Source organism: Cupressus sempervirens, chromosome 11, assembly GCF_028749045.1.
Source record: "Cupressus sempervirens isolate cs-2001-9-10 chromosome 11, ASM2874904v1, whole genome shotgun sequence".
Lineage (NCBI taxonomy): Eukaryota > Viridiplantae > Streptophyta > Pinopsida > Cupressales > Cupressaceae > Cupressus > Cupressus sempervirens.
In genome coordinates, this window is record NC_143128.1 from 340,818,474 (window position 1) to 340,837,798 (window position 19,325).

General features: G+C 38.3%; 1 protein-coding gene across 2 annotated transcripts in view; it reads left to right on the plus strand.

Moving 5' to 3' along the window:
- LOC149529479 (uncharacterized) overlaps positions 1-18,610 on the plus strand; it is a 63,950-nt gene extending 45,340 nt beyond the window's left edge. For both annotated transcript variants that reach the window (XM_089810111.1, XM_089810112.1), the window contains exons 2-7: positions 13,088-13,239; positions 13,379-14,733; positions 14,973-16,286; positions 16,369-17,124; positions 17,251-17,670; positions 17,778-18,610. In XM_089810111.1, coding sequence (XP_089666237.1) covers positions 13,088-13,239; positions 13,379-14,733; positions 14,973-16,286; positions 16,369-17,124; positions 17,251-17,670; positions 17,778-18,524 — 4,744 coding nt within the window. In that variant the 3' untranslated portion in view covers positions 18,525-18,610. The remainder of the gene's footprint in view (positions 1-13,087; positions 13,240-13,378; positions 14,734-14,972; positions 16,287-16,368; positions 17,125-17,250; positions 17,671-17,777) is intronic.
- Positions 18,611-19,325: the final 715 nt, after the last annotated feature.

Sequence of the window (19,325 nt, forward strand, 5' to 3'; positions counted from 1 at the left end):
GTTCCAACCAGGGCAGTGGGTGTTGAAGTATGACGGGCCAAATGAAATCAAACTAGGAAAATTTAAGGTCAGATGGGTAGGGCCATACCATATCCAGGAGGTGGGTGACAATGGAGCAATAAAATTGTGGACTTTGGATGGACAAGAAGTGCCTCAGGCAGTGAACGGCTTGAAGCTGAGATGTACCATGCCAAGAAGACTCCCTCGTTGTTGCAAAGCACCGTATGGGAAATTTCAAGGACAAATGTGGTGTACGGATTTCAAAGCAAGCGTCCAGTTGTCTGTTGTCATCATATGGATCTTGAGAATAACCTTCATCGTACGGATTTTAAAAAGGAGTGAAATCACTGTACAGTTTTAAGACCCTACTGGCCACATTAGTGTACGGATTTGCCTACCAGATTTGGCATACGGGTTTCTAAAGCAAAGCTTGGGTACGGATTTTAAAGTTTTAATTATATGCTTGAAACATTAATAGATATTGCTGCCATACAGATTCCATGAATATAAATTGCTGTATGGATTTGTATGGTTCTGAGGGTGTCGTACAAATTTCAAAATTGAGAAACTTTTTGATTGCAAAGACCTGTACGGATTTCATATTAACCTCTCTCAGTGTACGGATTCTATAATTGCTTTGGTCATATGGCTTTTAGAGACATTTCTTAGATATTGTACGGAGGATCACCTTCATGCTGTTGGCGTATGGAATTCAGGAGCACAGTCGCCGTACAGGATTCAGGAACACAGTTTGCTGTACGGATTTCAACAATATAAGATGGCATATGAATTTCCAGAATGCATTGTAGTGTACGGATTTGGAGATTGAGCTTGCAGTACGAATTTTGGAAGGATATTGTGTACAAATTTTGAAGGATTTTGGTGTACAAAATTTCAAGAATAAATTGCTGTTGTTGTTGTACAGATTTGGGGGTTCTACTTCATGTTTATAGCCGTATGGATTCAGTACCTGATTACCTTCGTACGGAATTAGAAGCTCTAGTTTGACGTACGAATTTGCATAAGGAAGGAGGCAAGATAGGAATTTTATACGAGAATAGGGACCATTCACAAAGCATTCAAAGATAGGGCCGTACAGATCCGTATGCTTTCAAGAAGGAAACGAATTGCTGTCTACAGAGAAATAATTGAATAACTGACCTAAGAATAATGGAGTTTGCAAGCAAGAGAAAATGGAAAAAGCAATTGGAAGAATCTATAGCTGAGGAGGGTAGGCAAATGGCGACCGCAGGTAACCAGAGTGAAGGCACCAGCAAGCAGAAACATAGGGCTTAGGCACCTAGAACCACTGAGATCACACCATAAACTATAGCATTTGAAGGGTTGAGTGGAATGGATTGCAAAAAGTGGTGGCAAGAAACTCCTGATGACCATGTAGTAAAAGCCAACATCAGAAAGGCACAGGTGGAATGGGCGATTCGGATGCTTGTTTTTTGCATTTGGGATTACGAGGGTTTCCTACGTGCCATGATTGAGACTAATGGCATGGGCTCTCGAAAGAGCACATCTCAATACTTAGATAGCGACGTGGTCGTTTCATTCAAGGCAACAGATTTCACGCGAGGGTTTGGCATACCAAGGCCACAGGGAAAGAAGGTTTAGCCTAAGAAAATTTCTAAGGAGGTAAAACTATTTTTGATTAGGTTGGTATGTGGAGACATGACTGAAGCAGAGCAGGAAGCGTTGGCTGAGACATCAAAAGGGGTTTGAAGAAAACAGACATCCGGGAGGGACCATGGCGATGCTTGATGGACTTAGTTAGGAACAGGCTTACAGGATCATCTAGGGCATTCGATATCTCCTTTTCGTAGGTATCTATGATGAATGGAATAATGAACGGGAAGGTGTACGATTGGGCGTCTATGTTGGTTGAGCGTATGCATGAATTTATGACCCTCCAGCATAAGACATTTTATATGCCACATTATGCTAGAGGACTATTCCTCGATGCTACAGCATGGATGATTCCAGAGGACAGGTTGGAGGCGAAACGTAGGCCATTAGCTCCCAAAGAACCCCCTATCATGCAGTGGAGACACTTAGACTCAGCCATTGTGCAGAAGGGTCCTATAGGACAAAAGAGACCTTGGATGGATACAGGAGGTGATACGAACAGCGGGCGATAGGAGACATCTTTCGAGGAGAACAGCGTGGGGGACGAAGAAGGGGAAGAAGATGACGAAGAGGTTTAGATTGTCACAACCACCCCCTTGTTATTTTCGCGCACTACACTATCCGCCACTTCCTGTATAGTCTCAGCAAGTCTACATATGGCTCACATACCAGGGTTTTGATAGACATGGCGGCCGATAGTAATGACTGCAGCACCTTAGCAAGCTATTATTGTAGCAGCACCCTGGCAGCACAGGGTAAGGCCTTCCCTAGTCCGACCAGCAATTGGGTTTGCCGTAGGGTTTGCACGAGTGGTAGCACCTGTCAGCTAAGGAAGTATTGCCAGCTCCTATTGTAGCAATTTCGGTAGCAGAAACTTTGGCACCTGCGAAAACACAACCAACAGCAACAACTTGCGCACTTGTAGTAGAGAGCGTACCAGAGGCGAGAGAAGAGACTGCCATGGAGATACTTGACTTACCAGCACCAGAGATAGCAGAGAGCTAGAGTACATCAGGTGTACACTTGGATGTAGTTGGGTCGGATGCCGTGGTTACGGTGGATGCGGCACCTTTGGCATCATTGAAATGTGACAAGAAGACTAGAGCCTAGAGGTTGAGTACTTACTTGAGTATGTGGTTCCACTGTACTCTAGTCCCTCAGATGGCCAGCATACAGACACCTACGCAGGATGAAATTTCGGAGGGAGGTACTCAGCACGAACAGGTAGCGGAGCTAGTTCAGGATGAGGGATCGTCGCATAGTGTTGTTGAGCGTATGGCGGAAGCGGTAGAGGCGGCTATGGGTGTGCAACAGGAACATTCTGTAGCGCAAGAGATAGAGATGAGAGAAGCATTTCTTGTTGATGTAGTAGCTCTAGCGTCTCTAGCGTCTCGGGATCGCCAGGTGTTAGCTTCGACGGAGACTCAGGCATTGGACTCAGTCGTGAAGGAGCTCGAGAGGGTTATATCTGTTATGAGATTGGGATGTCCAGCTGCCTTTACCGTCTGCTTTGAGGAGCGGAGATGGCCGGATGTGGAGATTTGCAGAGATGCGGCAGGATTGGGCTACAATGAGACATCCTGGTATAGAGAGCAGAATAGAGGCTTTGATTCATGAGGTAGTAAAGATATACAGGGAGACCTATTATACTCTTCGAAGGAGTCAGGCGGATCAGGTAGCAGCTGAGAGAGCTCGGGAGGAGTCAACTGTCAAGTTAGTTTCAAAAAGTGCAGCTTGGGAATCTGAGAGAGCGGCCTAGAATTCCGAGAGAGCTGCCTTATTGGACAGACAAAGTCAGCTAGAGAAGCTGGCAGCAGAAAAAGAGGAGTTAGCAGTCGAAAAAGAGCAGTTGGCAATTGAAAAGGAGCAAGTGGTAATAGCAAAGGAAAAAGAATTAGGGGAAATTGTAGACACGATGCAATCAGCTCTAGAGCTTTAGATGGAAGCAGAAGCAGAACTGAAGGTTAGGAAAGAACAAGTCTACAAGTTGCGGGCGGAGCTGAATGAGTTGAAAATGCGGAGCACTACACTAGGGACCCATCCTATTGTTTAGTATTTATGTATTAATGTACTTGGTTATTTGTTATTTTGAGTTTTGTTGTATTGTCATCTAGAGACAACTTTTCTTTTTGGGGGGGATGATGTTGTCGGTAAAATTGTGTATCAGCTGACAGGTCCCTTCGGGAAGGTTCTTTTTATCTAGTTGACGGGCCCTTCGGTAATTGTCATAGCCGACGGACCCCTTCGGGAAGGTTCTTCAGAAAGTATTTATACACTCTTCGAGATCATTGTAATCATCATCATAAGCATAATGTAATGTCTTTGGCATATGCGAATAATACAAGGAGTTATGTTCTTCTTATCTATTTCCTGTATGCATTAATTTCTTTACCCTAGTATGGTAAACAAGAGTTTCTCTTAAATACTTGGTATTTTTTCCTCAACTGAGTTACGAGTTTTTCTAGGAAAAACTTGCCTAGCAGAAAAAACTTGGCGAGTTTTATGTACTCGGTGAGTTTTCCATCTATGCCAAACACAAGTCTTCATATTTCCAACGCACACCTCTTCACATGGCACACATCTCTTCATAGAATATAATCTCAAATATTATCCTAAATATCTTTTCCAATTGTTGGCACAATATAGAGGTATTTTCTCAATAGCAAAATCAGAGATAAAGATCTCTATCGCAGCTACAATTTTCAACATTGCCTAGGGCAAAAATGTTTTGAAAAAGGTGCAATGAGTTCACTATCCATCAAATAAAAGTGCGTTCTCCTCTTCTACATTATGCCATCGAGGCATGTGTTCCATTTCATATATTGTGAGGCAGGTTCCATTTTTTAGCTCAATGTGATGTTTTTCATAAGATAAATCTTGTTGGACTTTGTCCTTTATAAGATAACTATTCATATCTTTAATCTCACCCTCAAGCATCCTTGTTTCTTCCTTAGGAAAGTGATGATCAACTCTTTTTCATCACTGCTGGGATTCTCTAGACAATCCTCTAGCTGCTTCCAACAAGTTGTGTTCTCTAAAACCAATAACTCTCCTCACATATGGGGCTCACAAACATCACTATCTCTGGTGCAGCTTCCTCCCCAATGTGGACTGGTTCCACTGCTACAAGAATTTGAGCCTCCTCTTGTCATAGGCTGCTTTCTTTCTTATTGCAGCTTTTCGACTCTTTTCTTTCTGCATTGTAATCTTCAATGCCTTCCCCTACTACAGGGTAACGCAACTCAACAACCTCCTCAAAGTCAATTATCTCTTCATCTTCATCCCATTAATTTATTTCCCCACTTTCTAATTCTGTAACTCATCCAAGAATCTTTTATCTGCTAATAGTTCTACCAACTTTTCAATGGAACCTATCTTTCCTTGTTCTAACAGTTCCACTCCTTGTCTAATCCTTGACTCAATGGATTTCCTTTGCAAGAGTAATTCTTGTGCAGAAAGTGAGTATTCATCTTAAGAATTCTTTCACACCTTACTCTTATGTGTCTTAGCTCTAGATTCATTTCTGTTTTACTTCTTATTGTTGCATGACTCATAATCTTCTAACACACACCATAACTCCTCCAACTCAAAATCTAAATGCTGAAAGTCCTTTTACTGGCCCTTTGTTGACTTCTTCCTTTGTCTTTGTCTTACTCTTTCTTCCAACTTGGTTATCCTTTTTTCATAACATGATATAGCTCCATAATCATATCTTCCACCCTAAGATAGAGCTGCAAACTCTCCTCTTATTTCCTGTGGAACAAAAAACTTATTGACCATGTATCAACATTCTACTTATAATCTTCATCTCTTCAAAGCAGTGTTACACTGGCATGGGGGTGCAGCGGTGCGGGGGGATGTTGGGACAAGTTTTAGGTGCGGGAAAAAAAAGGGCCTCAATTTGGAGACATCGGCGGTGCAGAGGGGGGGGGAGGGGGTTGCATAGTATATATATATATATATGACTGAAAATGCTAATTATGAAATGATACTTCAATATATTATATAACATACCAAATTTAGTTGAATAGAGAAGATTGAAATGCGATTCACAAATCATAAGTTCAAACTTGAAACTTGAAACTTCATAACCATTACCTATGACCATTTTGATAGAGCCTAAATTTCGAGTCTCCATTTTTTGACTTTCCTTTACACCATTTATGTACACTTTTAAAGCCATTTATCACTATCAATTTTATCTTTTAGATCATTAGCCTTGTGGCTATTAGGATAGATTTTTATCTGATTGATATACTTTCCTCCTATATTTCCAAGTCACATTTCCAAACTTCACACACCATTTGTCTTATGTAAATCCAACTCTAAAAAGATCAGCCTTTTCACATGGAGCCTTATACAATTCGCTCAGCCATGTAATTCTGCATCACATCCAAGTTTATAAATTGTTCATCCATGGTATTCTCCTGCCAGCAGTACTTGGATATACAATTAAAAAGATTCCTCTTGCTACTTTTCACATATCTGAAGAAACTGTATGACATGCATTTCTAAGATACACATGACATGCATTTCTAAGATACACCTGGACCTATGAAATAACAATTGTTTAAAAATCATAATAAATGACAACAGCAGTGAAGTCCAGAGTATGTACAGTTTGGTAATGCTACAGCAGTGATGTGAAAAGTTTTGATCCTATCAATAGAGTCATAGGGAATTATGTATATTCAATCCATAGTTATTTCTCAGGCAACAATAAAAACCATTTTTGAAGTCAACCTATCAAAGTCATGCACTGTGACTTGTGTGATAGCTGTGCAACATTTGTAGACACAACACGATACAATGCTGAACCTGTGATAAGCCATTCTGCCTCATGAAAAGATCACGCCATTGCTAGAGTAATGCCTGGTAGAGGAGTGGATCCAAATTACAGCTAGCGGAAGATTATAGTCATCATATTTCATGCATTCAATCTTGCAAATATCATCATCGACAAAAAACGTAAACAACGATAATCTTTCCTTCTCATAATAAACATTGCACATATATATATATATGAAGATAGCGATAATGATTTTTCCGGAAAAGACAAAGATGGCAGATACGAAGACACTGATTATTTGTTTATGTAAGACCATGCTAAGCGTAACACTGAAATCTAAACTTCCAAAGTCGTAGATTATCAAATAAGGAGGACTATTAAAACAATGACGAGGAGGTTATATTTTATGTGACGCCAAGTTTGGAGGCCTATGTGCGATAACATTTCGACAAAATATATATATATATATATATATATATATATATATATATGTTTATTAATTGAGCTAAAACCGATGAAGAAATTTGGCAACTAGCAGATTTTTTGTGTTGAATATTAGCTCCGAGATCACAATAGAGACAAAGCCGGACAAGTAAATTGAAATGAATTTTAGTAGCCGCCTATCCTTGATGAATCTATAAGTATATGCATCTAAAAGATTAAAGAAGATTAAAGAGATGACAATAATCAAACTCGGAAGTCATGCTTCGAAGAGCATATGAAGTTATTTGGTTTTGGAGATATAAAATATAAATTGGGAGTATTAAATTACCTAAACAATACGTTTACCGCTTATTTGAATATTATTAACTCTTTGTTAAATATATTTAGAGGGACGTGGCTTTCTGAAGAGTCACTTTATTAGATATAAGTAATGAGAAGTCAAGAAAAGAAGAGACAAGAAGAGACAATATTTGAACATCCATATTAAGAAGAAGCATTTTATATTATTTTGTATGGAGGAATAAGGCTATAATATGACTCTATAATATAAATTCAGTTATTTTATTTTTATAATAAAATACAAAGTCCTTTGTTTATTTCTAAATGACATAGAGATTTAAATTGCAGATGAATCATCCTTTGTAATTATTTTTTGAAATTCTATATATAATTTAAATATCAGATAAGTGGACATGGTCATTTAGCATTTTAAATTCGATCATCACACATATTGTGAAATATATAGTTGTTTCTGTATTTTTGTCCAGTTTGTCTCCCTACCAGAGGAGTTAAAGTTCAATCTGGACTAATTTAAGATTGCATATTTATTTGATTTGTCGCATCTTGGTTATTTAATTGTTGGCAATATAAGTGCATAAGAACTTTATAAAGTTGTACATGAAATTAACTAAAGTTGACTCTATTGCTCGGATGAGCAGAGGCACTGGTCTTTCTATTACTGAAGTTAGAAAATCTATATATTCCTTCTACAAGCATCAGATCCATTATTTATTCAATTCAAACACTCAGCATTCAGTTTCATTTTAATCGAGTTCAAGGACCTTGCTAGCCGGAGAGCTCCAAAGCTTAAATTCTCTTCAGAAAAGCTTTGAACCAAGTAATTAGGTTCGAGGAGAAGATCTGCCCATCTAGGGGTAGTGGAACCTGAAGTTCAGGGGAATCAAGGTGATTCTTGTTCGTTGGCCAGAACTGATTACAAAATCCTATTGGAGAAGTGACAGGCTCTTGGCTTTCCAATCTGCGGTTTTGGGAACCAACACATTTAACAAATTAACTTAGTTCAAGATGCAAGCTTCAAAATTCATTGCTCAAATATGAATATCATATATCATAAAGATGCTCATGATGACAATGAGCCGAGTAGCATGAAACAATGAAATGAAATAAAATATCATAGCCATATCAAAGTGAATACAATCAACAAAATGACAGAATGTCAATAATGGGAACGAAATCATTCCAAGCGCTCTCTAATCATCCCCTATATCGAAGTCCTCATCACTGGAACTACTAGACTCCTCGTGGGTAAGATCTTGATCCTCTATAGGAACACCAACTCACCCTACGTTGGCTTCTGCTACATCGTCATCCTCATCAATCTGAGCTGGATCCTCTGGCTCCACATCCCATCATGCTGCAGGGCTCTCCTTAACTTGCGTGTCTTGCGATCTTTGAGCCGCAAAAAACCATGTACAACAACAAACTTCTCCTCTCTCTTAGAGGTAAGTCTGTTCCTCTTAATAGAGCGAATGAAGCTATAAGTGGACCAGTTCCTCTCTGCAGCTGAGGAGATAGTCACCTGAGATAACAAAGTTGAAAGTTACAACTTACAAACAAACGTTCATACAATTTGTAACAAATGATAGATAGTAAATCATTGAATCAATGAATCATAAATTAAAATCGGTAAAGTAAAACTCTTAAAGTTAAGATTATAAAGGGGTGGAATTACAAACTTGAGAAAGCAATCGGATGGCTAGTGAGATGATCTTTGACTTCTATGACCCATGAAATTTCCACCACAAAATGGGATTCTTTTGTGCCATAGTTTTGAGATCCACCTTTGCAATATCCAAGTATCCTACAAGTAACAAGTTGACAACATAATATTAAAATAACTTAAATAAAGTTATAAGTAACAATTAAAAGAACTTATAATTATAAAGAGTTTAGAGCACTGAATCAAGATTTAAGGATTACCTAAAAGACTAGCAAATTCGAACCACTCGGTGCGAATCTTACTAGTAGTCTCAGTATCATACATCCTAGCAATGCATCAAAGGAACCCATTCTTCACCTCATCATCCTGAAGTGGTGTGACTCTACCAGGCCTAGGTATGTACCACTTCAGGTTCAATGCATAGGCAGCCATGTGCAAAGGAGTGTTCAGCTTCTCCCACCTGCAGTGAATGATAGGCTCAATGTGCTTTGTATAGAATACTAGAGTGGGGTCTCTCTCACGCACAACAACCCTCATCTATCCAAGCATGGAATCAATGCACTCATAAACCTCTCCAAGGCTAGGTGAATCTGCATCTCCATATCTAATCACCTGAAACACTGGAGTAATGATGGAGTCTATGTATTTTGTGGCACTCCAAAACTAATCACTCTTCACTGTTTCTTTTACCCTCTTCCCTTGCTCTGTTCTAGACTCAGGCCATCGATTCCATTCTTGTGTCATAACCACGAGTTGCAATGGCTCTTGCAACTCAATCATTCTCTCCAACAGAATATAATATGATGCATACCAAGTCTCAACTGGTTTCAAGAATTGCTTCTATGTGAAGCTCCTAAAAAGTGCATGTGATGTATGGTGATTGTAGATAAACATCTACACCTCTCTCCCATCATTAACCACCTGTCTAATCCAGTCAATTTTTCCCATGTCTTTGAGTGCATTGTTCATGGCATGCACACAACATGGAGTCCACCAAATATGCCTATAGGCTGCCTCAACAAGCCTCTCTGCAGCTTTGCACACGTGCTACATCTGTCACAGCTTGGACCATATTTTGTGGCCCAACCTCGTCAATGGCTTCCCTAAGCACATGAAACTGAAAATCAACATCTTTACGATGCCATGAACAATCAACTGCCTTCAAAAACTAGGGGCCCTCGGTGCATGTAACCATAATGTTGGTGAGTGGACGATGACTATTATGCGTCCACCCATCCATGATAATGCTGCAACATAAATCCATCCAACATGCCTTCATCTACTCCATCAAGATCCCAACCTTGTCATAGGCTCTATCCAACACTTTGGTCTCAACTTGTGGTCACCTGGTGGCACATATGATGGCTCTCCCTCATTCACTGCCGTGGACATCATCCTCACAAATAAGGAGATCAAGCCACATGTGTAGGGATGCCATTGGAAAAGAAGAAATCACCAACAACATCATCTAACCAGTCCCTTGCGTGCATGTTAAATATATGAGCAATAGGGTTACTACCACTACGACTTGTAGTTGCTTTCCGTTTCCCCCTATTGCTATTCCTTGCTAAATTGTGTGTAGGCGAGGAAAAGGATGGTGTAGGTGACATAGTCTCTGCTCTTTAATGCAAGATACGAGTAGATGTATCTCGCTGTCCTTGTAACTGCTATATACTTTGTACCTGTTGCCTAGCAGCCAAAGGTCTAGGCATTGGGACATCAATATCATCAGAAATGCCCCATAGTTTGTTCACTTCAATTCTGTATTTCACATTCTTAGGATTTGACAAGAATATGCATGGGTTCATAACATAACCAGTCCAAAAAAGGTGTGCATTAACTCTTGTAATGCTGATAAACCATTCGATGTTGCATATATTACACTTCCATTTATGTGTGCCACCACTTGAAGTTGTAGGGTGTGTAATTTTAACATCAAACTGTTTTAGAGGGGACTTTGGATCACAAGGACCCCTAGCATACTTTGCCAAAATCTTTGAAGGGCAATCAATAGAAGGCACCCTTGGTGCAACATAAGGAGGCTCTTCTTCAAATTGACCATCTACATTAGCTCCATGATCACTTACCTCTGGTTCAAGCTCATAATCAGATGCACTTCCCTCATTAATTTTTATGTCTTTTGCACTTTGGCCAGATCTAAATGCCATTTATAAAACTGCATTTCACGAAATGAAAATTAAAGTATAAATATGATTATGAATCATGATACATTTCAGCCCAAGTAATTAATAAGCCATAAGTTATAACAAACTAGTTTCAGCCTACTTAAAAGTTAAAACTTTACTATTTAAAAATATTATATATATAAAAAAGGAAGCTAAACAGTAAAATACTAAATGGTAAATACATTTCAGTATATTTTAAGAACAAAAAATTAATATAGATTCAATAATGAAACATTCAAAAATTTATAGCTGAAAGTAAAACTAAATACTAAATACTAAATTGATTTTTAAAACCAAAAAAAAGTTGTAAAATAAAAAAAAACCTACCTTGAACTTGATGAGACTCTTGCCAAATCAAATCTTCTTGCTCCTTTTGATCTTGCAATCCTTTGCAAAATCACCCACTAAGCTCTCACAAACTCTTCCAAACTCTTCTGCTCACTTTGCTCTTTGCTGCTTCAAAACAATGAAATGAAATGGTGAATTGAAAATGAGGTCTATTGGTCTTATTAAACCTTCAAATAGACCACATGGGACCCACACCCAATTAGGGTTAGCTTGCAAAAAAAAGAAATTAAAAAAGAAATGCAATAAAGTTTTATTTTATAACTTTTTGGGCATTCAGCCTGCCACACCCCGCGCGCACCCCTGCACCTGCATCTCACATCCCACTCGGGTGCTCAACCAGTGTGGCCAAGATGCGGCGGTGCTTTTTCAGCTGGCTGGGGTACTTGGGTGTGCGACGTACCCATGCTGGGTGCTTCGAGGTTTTGACCTGGTTGCACGCAGCTGGGTTACACTACTTCAAAGTCATTTGTACATATCTAGAAGACACTTCTGCAAGTCAGTGCACCATTTATCCATGCATAATCAATAATCAAATGCACAGCTGCAACTACTCATCTTTGCGATCTTTACCACATTTTCTCTGTCCATAATTTAAATAATAGCAACTATTTACTTTCCACACAAAACCAAAACTCCTGCTCTCCTTCCACATGACTGCTCCCTCTATTCTTCTTCATTTAATGATGCTCGTTGCATAAAATCACTAAGTTCAAAACAAATATCAAGACAGCATGAGCAGACCTTATAAAAGTTCATAGACTAGTATTTAGGCTTTACAGCTCCACAACAGTTTAAGATCACGGTCATACCAAAAATATTTGGAAATAGATTCCATTTATATAAATACTTGTTTCTTCTACCTTAGTACAGGTGCCTCTACCTCTGGTTATCTTCAGGTTTTCCCACACTGATTTCATTCAACACCTCAGATAATCCTGTGCTACTTTTGGTTGCCACAAATCTACACCCTCCCATTTTTGTTCTCTTTCTTAAGCACAACTCGTTTCTTGTTATTTTTTCCTCTTCCTGTTTGGAGCTCCTCTGCAACGTGACCCTTACCAAAATATTCTTCTCAAGGCTTGGCAAGTCTTCTTGAGCCTAGCTTTGCATTGTGTTCAGAACATCTCTGCTGTTGATACCACATATATGCAATTTAGTTAACATATAACAAGACTACAATCAAACAACAGTCAAAATAGAAACAATCAACTCCTAAATTGACTCCTATGGTGATTGCTAGATAGCTGGAGCTAAGGAATAGATTCTCTTAAATCTGGGGATCAGTTGGATTCGGCCTCCTACATCATATGAGTCAGTTTTACATCAGTTGTGTTATTTGGCCATAAGGAAAAGGTTGCCCTTCATTTGGTCCTCTGTCTTTTACAGAAAGTCTAGAAAAACCTTCATAACAGGACTCAATCTACTTTCATGCTAACAAGTAGTGAACTTGATCATCCATAGAAGCAAGAGCATAACCAAATGGTCCCTCTTATGCCTTCTTTTACATTCTATATAATCTCATGATGCTTCAAATTTGTATGTTTGTCAATTTTCCAACTTTTTTAAAAACCCCTATGAATTTGCATAATTGAAATATTATTATTACCAATTAAATTTTTTTCTTTCATTATCCACATTCCAATATTCAAATAGTTTCCTTGTATCTAACCCCCTAAATTTGAACTAGATCCTATATAATTTCGCCAAGCTTGTGTGAAAATACAGGTATTGGTCCGCCCCAACAGCCAAAGTGCAACTTGAAAAGATTGGGCAACGTATAGGAGATATAAGAGCTGCTCTTGGTTTGGCCATTACTCTCCACCAATTTACCTTCCGTTCTCAGCAATCAACTTTCAAGCTACTTGACTTCGAACCAGGTAACACTCCCTTCTGAACCATTGAGTTTTTCTTTCCTATGGAATTGGAAAGTTTTAAGACTCTATTTCTAAATAGTTTTGTTTTGAAGTTGTTATTTCACTGTTTTTTTAACTTATCTATTTTGAAAAACAATAACAGTGGGTATTGAAAGGGAAGTTGCAAAGGTGATGGAGCTGTTGGATATGGAAGGTAGTGAACCAGCACTTGCCGTTGTATTATGTGGGTTTGGTGGTGTCGGTAAAAGTACACTTGCAGCTTCAACCATTCAGAGTTTGAACTTGTCCAAACTCAGGCCTTCTCAAGACTTAAACTTTTGCAGAGTAATAATAAATTACAAAACACCAGAAAGAGAATCCCACATCATCGAACTCCAACAATATATTATCACGGCCTTTGGAGGATACAAAATTAAGTTGCAAAATCCCGTGGAGGGGCGTAAAGAGCTGCAACAGGCCATGGAAAACAAGTTCTGCTTGCTTTACATTGATAATGTTGTTGACAAAGAATATATCAGGCAGCTCTTACCTAAAGATCTACAGTGGTTTAATAAATCAGATTCATCCATGGAGAATTTGGAGAAGCAGAAAACGAAACTCAGGATACTGGTGACGTCTAGGGAAAAGAATCTCAAACCTGAATTTAATATCAACTGCAAAGAATATGAAGTGCATGCTTTCTCGGATGATGCGGCCGAGGAACTCCTGATAGGAAAGATTCTTCAATCTCATGGCCTAATTAGTGTTGACTTCGATGAAAGAAGTTTAATGACTTCTGTGGCCCGAGCATGCAGAGGCGTCCCGCTAATCTTGTCTGTTTTTGGGAATCACTTAAGAGCGGAAAGAGAGGAAGGAGTGGAACAAGCGAAACAAAGTTACAGGGAAGCCATTGAAGCACTAGAAAAGGGAAACCTGGATAGCTTCAGAGATGAAGATATTAGTGAATCACTCTTTTTTGTTTATCACAAATTGAGAGATGAAGAAGATAAAGATGCATTTCTTGATATTTGCAAATATTTTTATGGTTGGGAACGGAATCTTGTTGGCAATATTGTCGACCCTTCTAGACTCGAGTCTCTTCACAGGAGAATGTTGGTAAACAAAAGTGACTCAGGTGAAGTCATCGTTCATGACATCCTTCTCTTGATGGGAGTGAAAGAGGCCAAACAGACAAGGATTTCAAATTATACGGATTTTTCTGAAGTCTTCGAAGATGGTGAAGCGAATCTCCAAACGGTAAAAGGCATCTCTCTTGTCAGTGACAAATCTCAAATAAAACTGGAATTGAAACACTTGGATGCCGTACGCCACTCATTGAGAGTATTAATGATAGGAGACTGGGTAAAGATTGATGGGCTTCCTTGCAGGAGAGTTTTTAAAAACTTGAGATATCTCAGTGTGGGGGATGTGACTGATTTTCCATTTGAAGATGCTTCCAAACTACAGAAGCTCACAGTTTTCTTTAACAAGTCAAAGCACGGCATGAATCTACATCGGGTAAGGCAGAATTCTTAAAATTAGCTTTAATGACGTAACTAGGATTGAAAAATTTTAATCAACATGCTGCCACATAATTTCTAAAATACGAGCAATGAAATAAATTTATATACAGAATTTGCAACTTGTAAAATTACAGATTTCTTAAATTGCGTCTCTTAGTTTTTGAAGTTGTTGACTCAATCCTTTTACTCTATTGTGACATTGATGGTAAAAATGTGATATTTTTTTGCACATAGCTTCCACGGAGCCTGAAATTTCTCTCTCAAGAAGTAGCAGATCCAGACTGCCATTCACTTGAATTTGAAATACTTCCTTTACAAAGTTTGCATTCTTTGCAAAATTTTATTGTGAGAACGAGAAAACCAGTGAAATTTCCAAAGGAATTCCATCTTCCTTCATCTATAGTACATCTTCAATTGAATTGTTGTAGTCAGCTACCAAAAGAATTCGGCAATCTGACTGCTCTTGAAAGCTTGATTGTTGATAAATGTGACTTGGAATCTTTGCCTGAAGGATTCGGAAAGCTCAAGAAACTGAAGCATTTGAGCATGGAATACTGCACAAAGTTGACTTCCCTGCTGGAAGAACTTGGACTGCTATCTTCACTGACCAGTCTGAGGCTACATGGATGCACACTTCTCGAAAAGTTGCCTATTGACCTGGGAAAGTTGAGTGCAATGGAAGAGCTGAGCATGGGAGAGTGTGGGAATTTGAGGGAACTGCCTCAAGACTTTGGCGGACTGTCTTCTCTCCAAAAGCTGGACCTAACTGGATGCATCAGCTTGCAGCGACTCCCAGAGAGCTTTGGGAAGCTCCTAATTGAGTCGCTTACTCTCCAATCCCTGCTGAATTTATCTGAACTTCCTGAAAGTACTGGGAACATGCCACGTCTTACTCACTTAAAATTGATATCCTGCAACTCATTAACTACTTTTCCCAATAGCTTTGTGCATTTGAGCTCTTTAGAGACCTTGGAAATCAATAGTTGTAATAAACTTGTAGCGCTTCCAAGAGACTTTGGCCAGCTCAGTTCCTTGCAGGAGATGGCCGTGAGAAGCTGCCCTAAACTAGAGGAGGTTCCCCATGGATTTCAAGCACTGCCTGCCTTAAAATCCTTCACATTGTCACAATGTAGCAGTTTACTGAATCTTCCAGCAGCGTTTGGGGAGCTCATATGTTTGGAAATCTTAAATCTACAGGAATTGCCAATCTCATGTCTTCCTGATGGATTTGGGAAGCTCAGAAGATTAGAGAAGCTAGACATATATCTATGTCAAAACCTAGAAACATTGCCAGGTGATTTTGAAAGTTTGGCTTCTTTGTCTAGGTTGAGGTTGTGGTCGTGTACCAAATTGGATGGCCAAGCAATGAAGAAAATAGTGAAATTAAAGCTTTGTTATTGGGTAATTATTGCAAAAAGCTTTAAGTTGATTGAGTGGTGGGATGAAATGCGGGAGCAAGAGGAATATCCTATGGTGGTATCGGATGGTATTAGGAGGGGACAACAACTCCGGCATCTTTTGCTTGCAGAAGGAATATTTTCAAAAGTGGTAAGCTGTTCTTTGCACGCCTTCAAGTTTCTTGGCTGAGTTGTTTCAAATGCATGCTGAATTGGAGATATTTGTTGTGTAGGACGAAGAGGAGCTGTGTCGTGCTGCCAGAGCTGGTTTGTTGGGTGCAAGGTGCGTACAGTTGGACAGCACTACTCAGCGATTAATGGAGTGCCCGACTTCCATTTTGTTTGAAGTGGACGCAACTGTTGCAGTGATTGCCCTTCCTATCCACATGGAAGATCATCACCATCGGCTTATAGAACGATTTATAGGGTTGGTGATGGAAAAAACAGAGTTGGCTTCTTCAGGACACCTGCAAATTGTTTACGTGAAGAGAATAAAGCAGAAGGGTGAAATGACAGAAACAGAAAAACAAGAAGAAGACTGCTTCCGACAAATTCTAATGTCAATGCCTAAAGGATCGTGTTGCATTCCTTCTACTGACATGAGGTGTCATCGTCTCATTACGTTTACTCTCTTTGAAAGTAGGAGCCAGGATCTCTACCCTGTATTTGATTACACTGCTGACAACAAACTTGGCTGCCGCGTGCTGAAAGTGCTAGTAAATAATAAAGGAAACAAAATCTTGCAGTTCAATAATTTTTTTGGAGAAGATGAAATATTTGGAGTGTCTCTCCACAGCTCAGAAAGTGTGCATGAAGAACATGAAATTTCCAATAGTAATGGAAATTTGATAGACTGTATATGTTCAGGGAAGCTTCCTGGAACAGCTGGGCTGTCAAGGTCTCAGGCCAAAGAAAGTATGCTTACAGAGTTTCTTCAAATAATGAAGGAAAACAATTCATGTAACCTCATTGACAGCGAACTGAACAAGGTATGTTTATAATAAAATAAGTTTATAAAATATAATTGTTTCAAGCTTGCAAATATAAATTTGAAGCTAATTGATATAGGTTACTGGTGTCCAACTGTGTAATTTACTGTATCATGAATGTTTCAGGTAGATTTGGATCAACTGAAGGGAAATGTGGTGGGCATCTTCATATGTGATCGAAACACCCATGAATGTGAAAAATTCCATAATATTTACAAAGAACTCAGGGATAGAAGTTTCAACTTTAAAGTGCTTTGGATTCCCGTGTCTGAAAATGAATTTTATGGATTGGGTACTTACACAAGAGCTATTCAAAAAATGGCTTGGACAGCTCTTCCTGATCCTAATTTGGTCAAAGTGCAAAAAAGAGAGCCACGTCTTATTATATTTGACCAGGAAGGAAGTGTTGTCAATGCACATGCACTATCTCCAATGATGTCATGGGGGGCAGAGGCCTATACATTTAGCCAAAGTAAGATTAGTGAAATTGTCTCCACTATGCAGGTTGAGTTCAGCTTAAATTTTCTTTTCAACAAAATAAATTCGGTAAGATTCTTAAGTTTAGGCATAAATTTTTGGTTAAAATAAACTTTAATTTATGGTATTCAACTTATTATTAATCTATAATGTTTTTTCTTTGTGCATGGTTGCAGGTGGATAAAGAAGGGATAAAAAATAAAATGATTTTTCTATATGCTGAACCGTTAAGTGAGAAACTTGAAATGAAATTCAAGTTGGATCAACTAGTACAACTCCATGGTAATTTTGAAGTTATATATGTAGGATATTATTTCCACCAAAGATATGATATGCCAGCGTTCAAAGAAATTTATGAAGACGAGATAAAAAGCATGAATTGGCCTAAACTCTCATTTGAAGACATGGTTACATTTTGGTACCATTGCAAGTATTTATTCGAAGAAATGAAGGACCAATCAAATTTGATTACTGAAGAATTCAAAATCCTTCTAGAGGCTCTATATTTTGAGAAGGGATGGTTAGTTGTACTAGATAGTGATGGAGTAGTAACAAGGAATGGCTATGAAATGGTGAGGATGATCTGTGAAAAAAATGACGAGGAAAGAGGTGGGGTTCGTGCCATAATGGAGAATGAATTGTTGGAAAGTTTAAAACTTGGAAAATGTAATCAAGTCGTAAGGACGTATTTTGCAGATATAATTGTTAACCACCCAGATCATTCACAACATCATTTGGTGATATCTAGTAGACTACCAGAATATGTTTGCAACTTATGTTATTACAATGATCTAATTACATGGGATAGACAATGGCGATATAGGTGTAACACTTGTGATTGGGATTTATGTAAAAATTGTTGGAAATCATTTGTCAAGAGACAAATGCAAGACTTAGTCCTGGCCAAGGATATGGACAATTAAAAAGGTTCTCCAACACATTCCTCTGCTAAAAAATTGAAGTACATATAGTTTTTATTAATCACATTTTTCATACTATTCTTTTTAAATGTTTCCTAATCTTCTTGTAATATGTATTTATCGTGTTTTCTTTTATATTCCTTTTAAACATTCATAGTTTTGTAATATAGAATATTTGATGAAAACTTGATCAATGTGTTGATCATGTTGGATTGAGGATGATTTTGATTTTAACATAGCTTAATAAATTAAGGTTGACTATTACTAATTATATACTAATTCCTATTTACATTATTGTGTTTGAGGGACATCAACTTATCTTGTAGGTGCCAAGATATAAGATAATGTAGATTTCATGATTATATCACCAAACTAATATTTCACACATTTTTAAAATGTCATATAAATATAAACTTCAACGAAATTGTAAACATCAAAATTTTTTTTTATCTCTTTAAACAACAATCTGTCTTAATTTGATCATAAAAGTATCTTAAGCAACCTAGGAAGACAATGAATGTGTTGCCCTCCATTTTATCACAAAAAAATGTAAGTAATAGTACATAACTTTTCCAACTTATTTTCGCATTTCTCTGAGTTAGTTCGTTATTTAATTGGATAACATTGACCAACCAATTGACTCCAATTGATGTAATGAATCATTTTACCGAAGGTTTTCGTTAAGTCTTTTTAATTTTTCTGTTTGTTGAGCCTACGTTTGATTTTTGAAGCCTTCGACGACATTTTCTTGTTCTTAGTGTGAGTTTGTTAGCTTTTGGTCTTTTGGTTTTGCTCAAATCATTA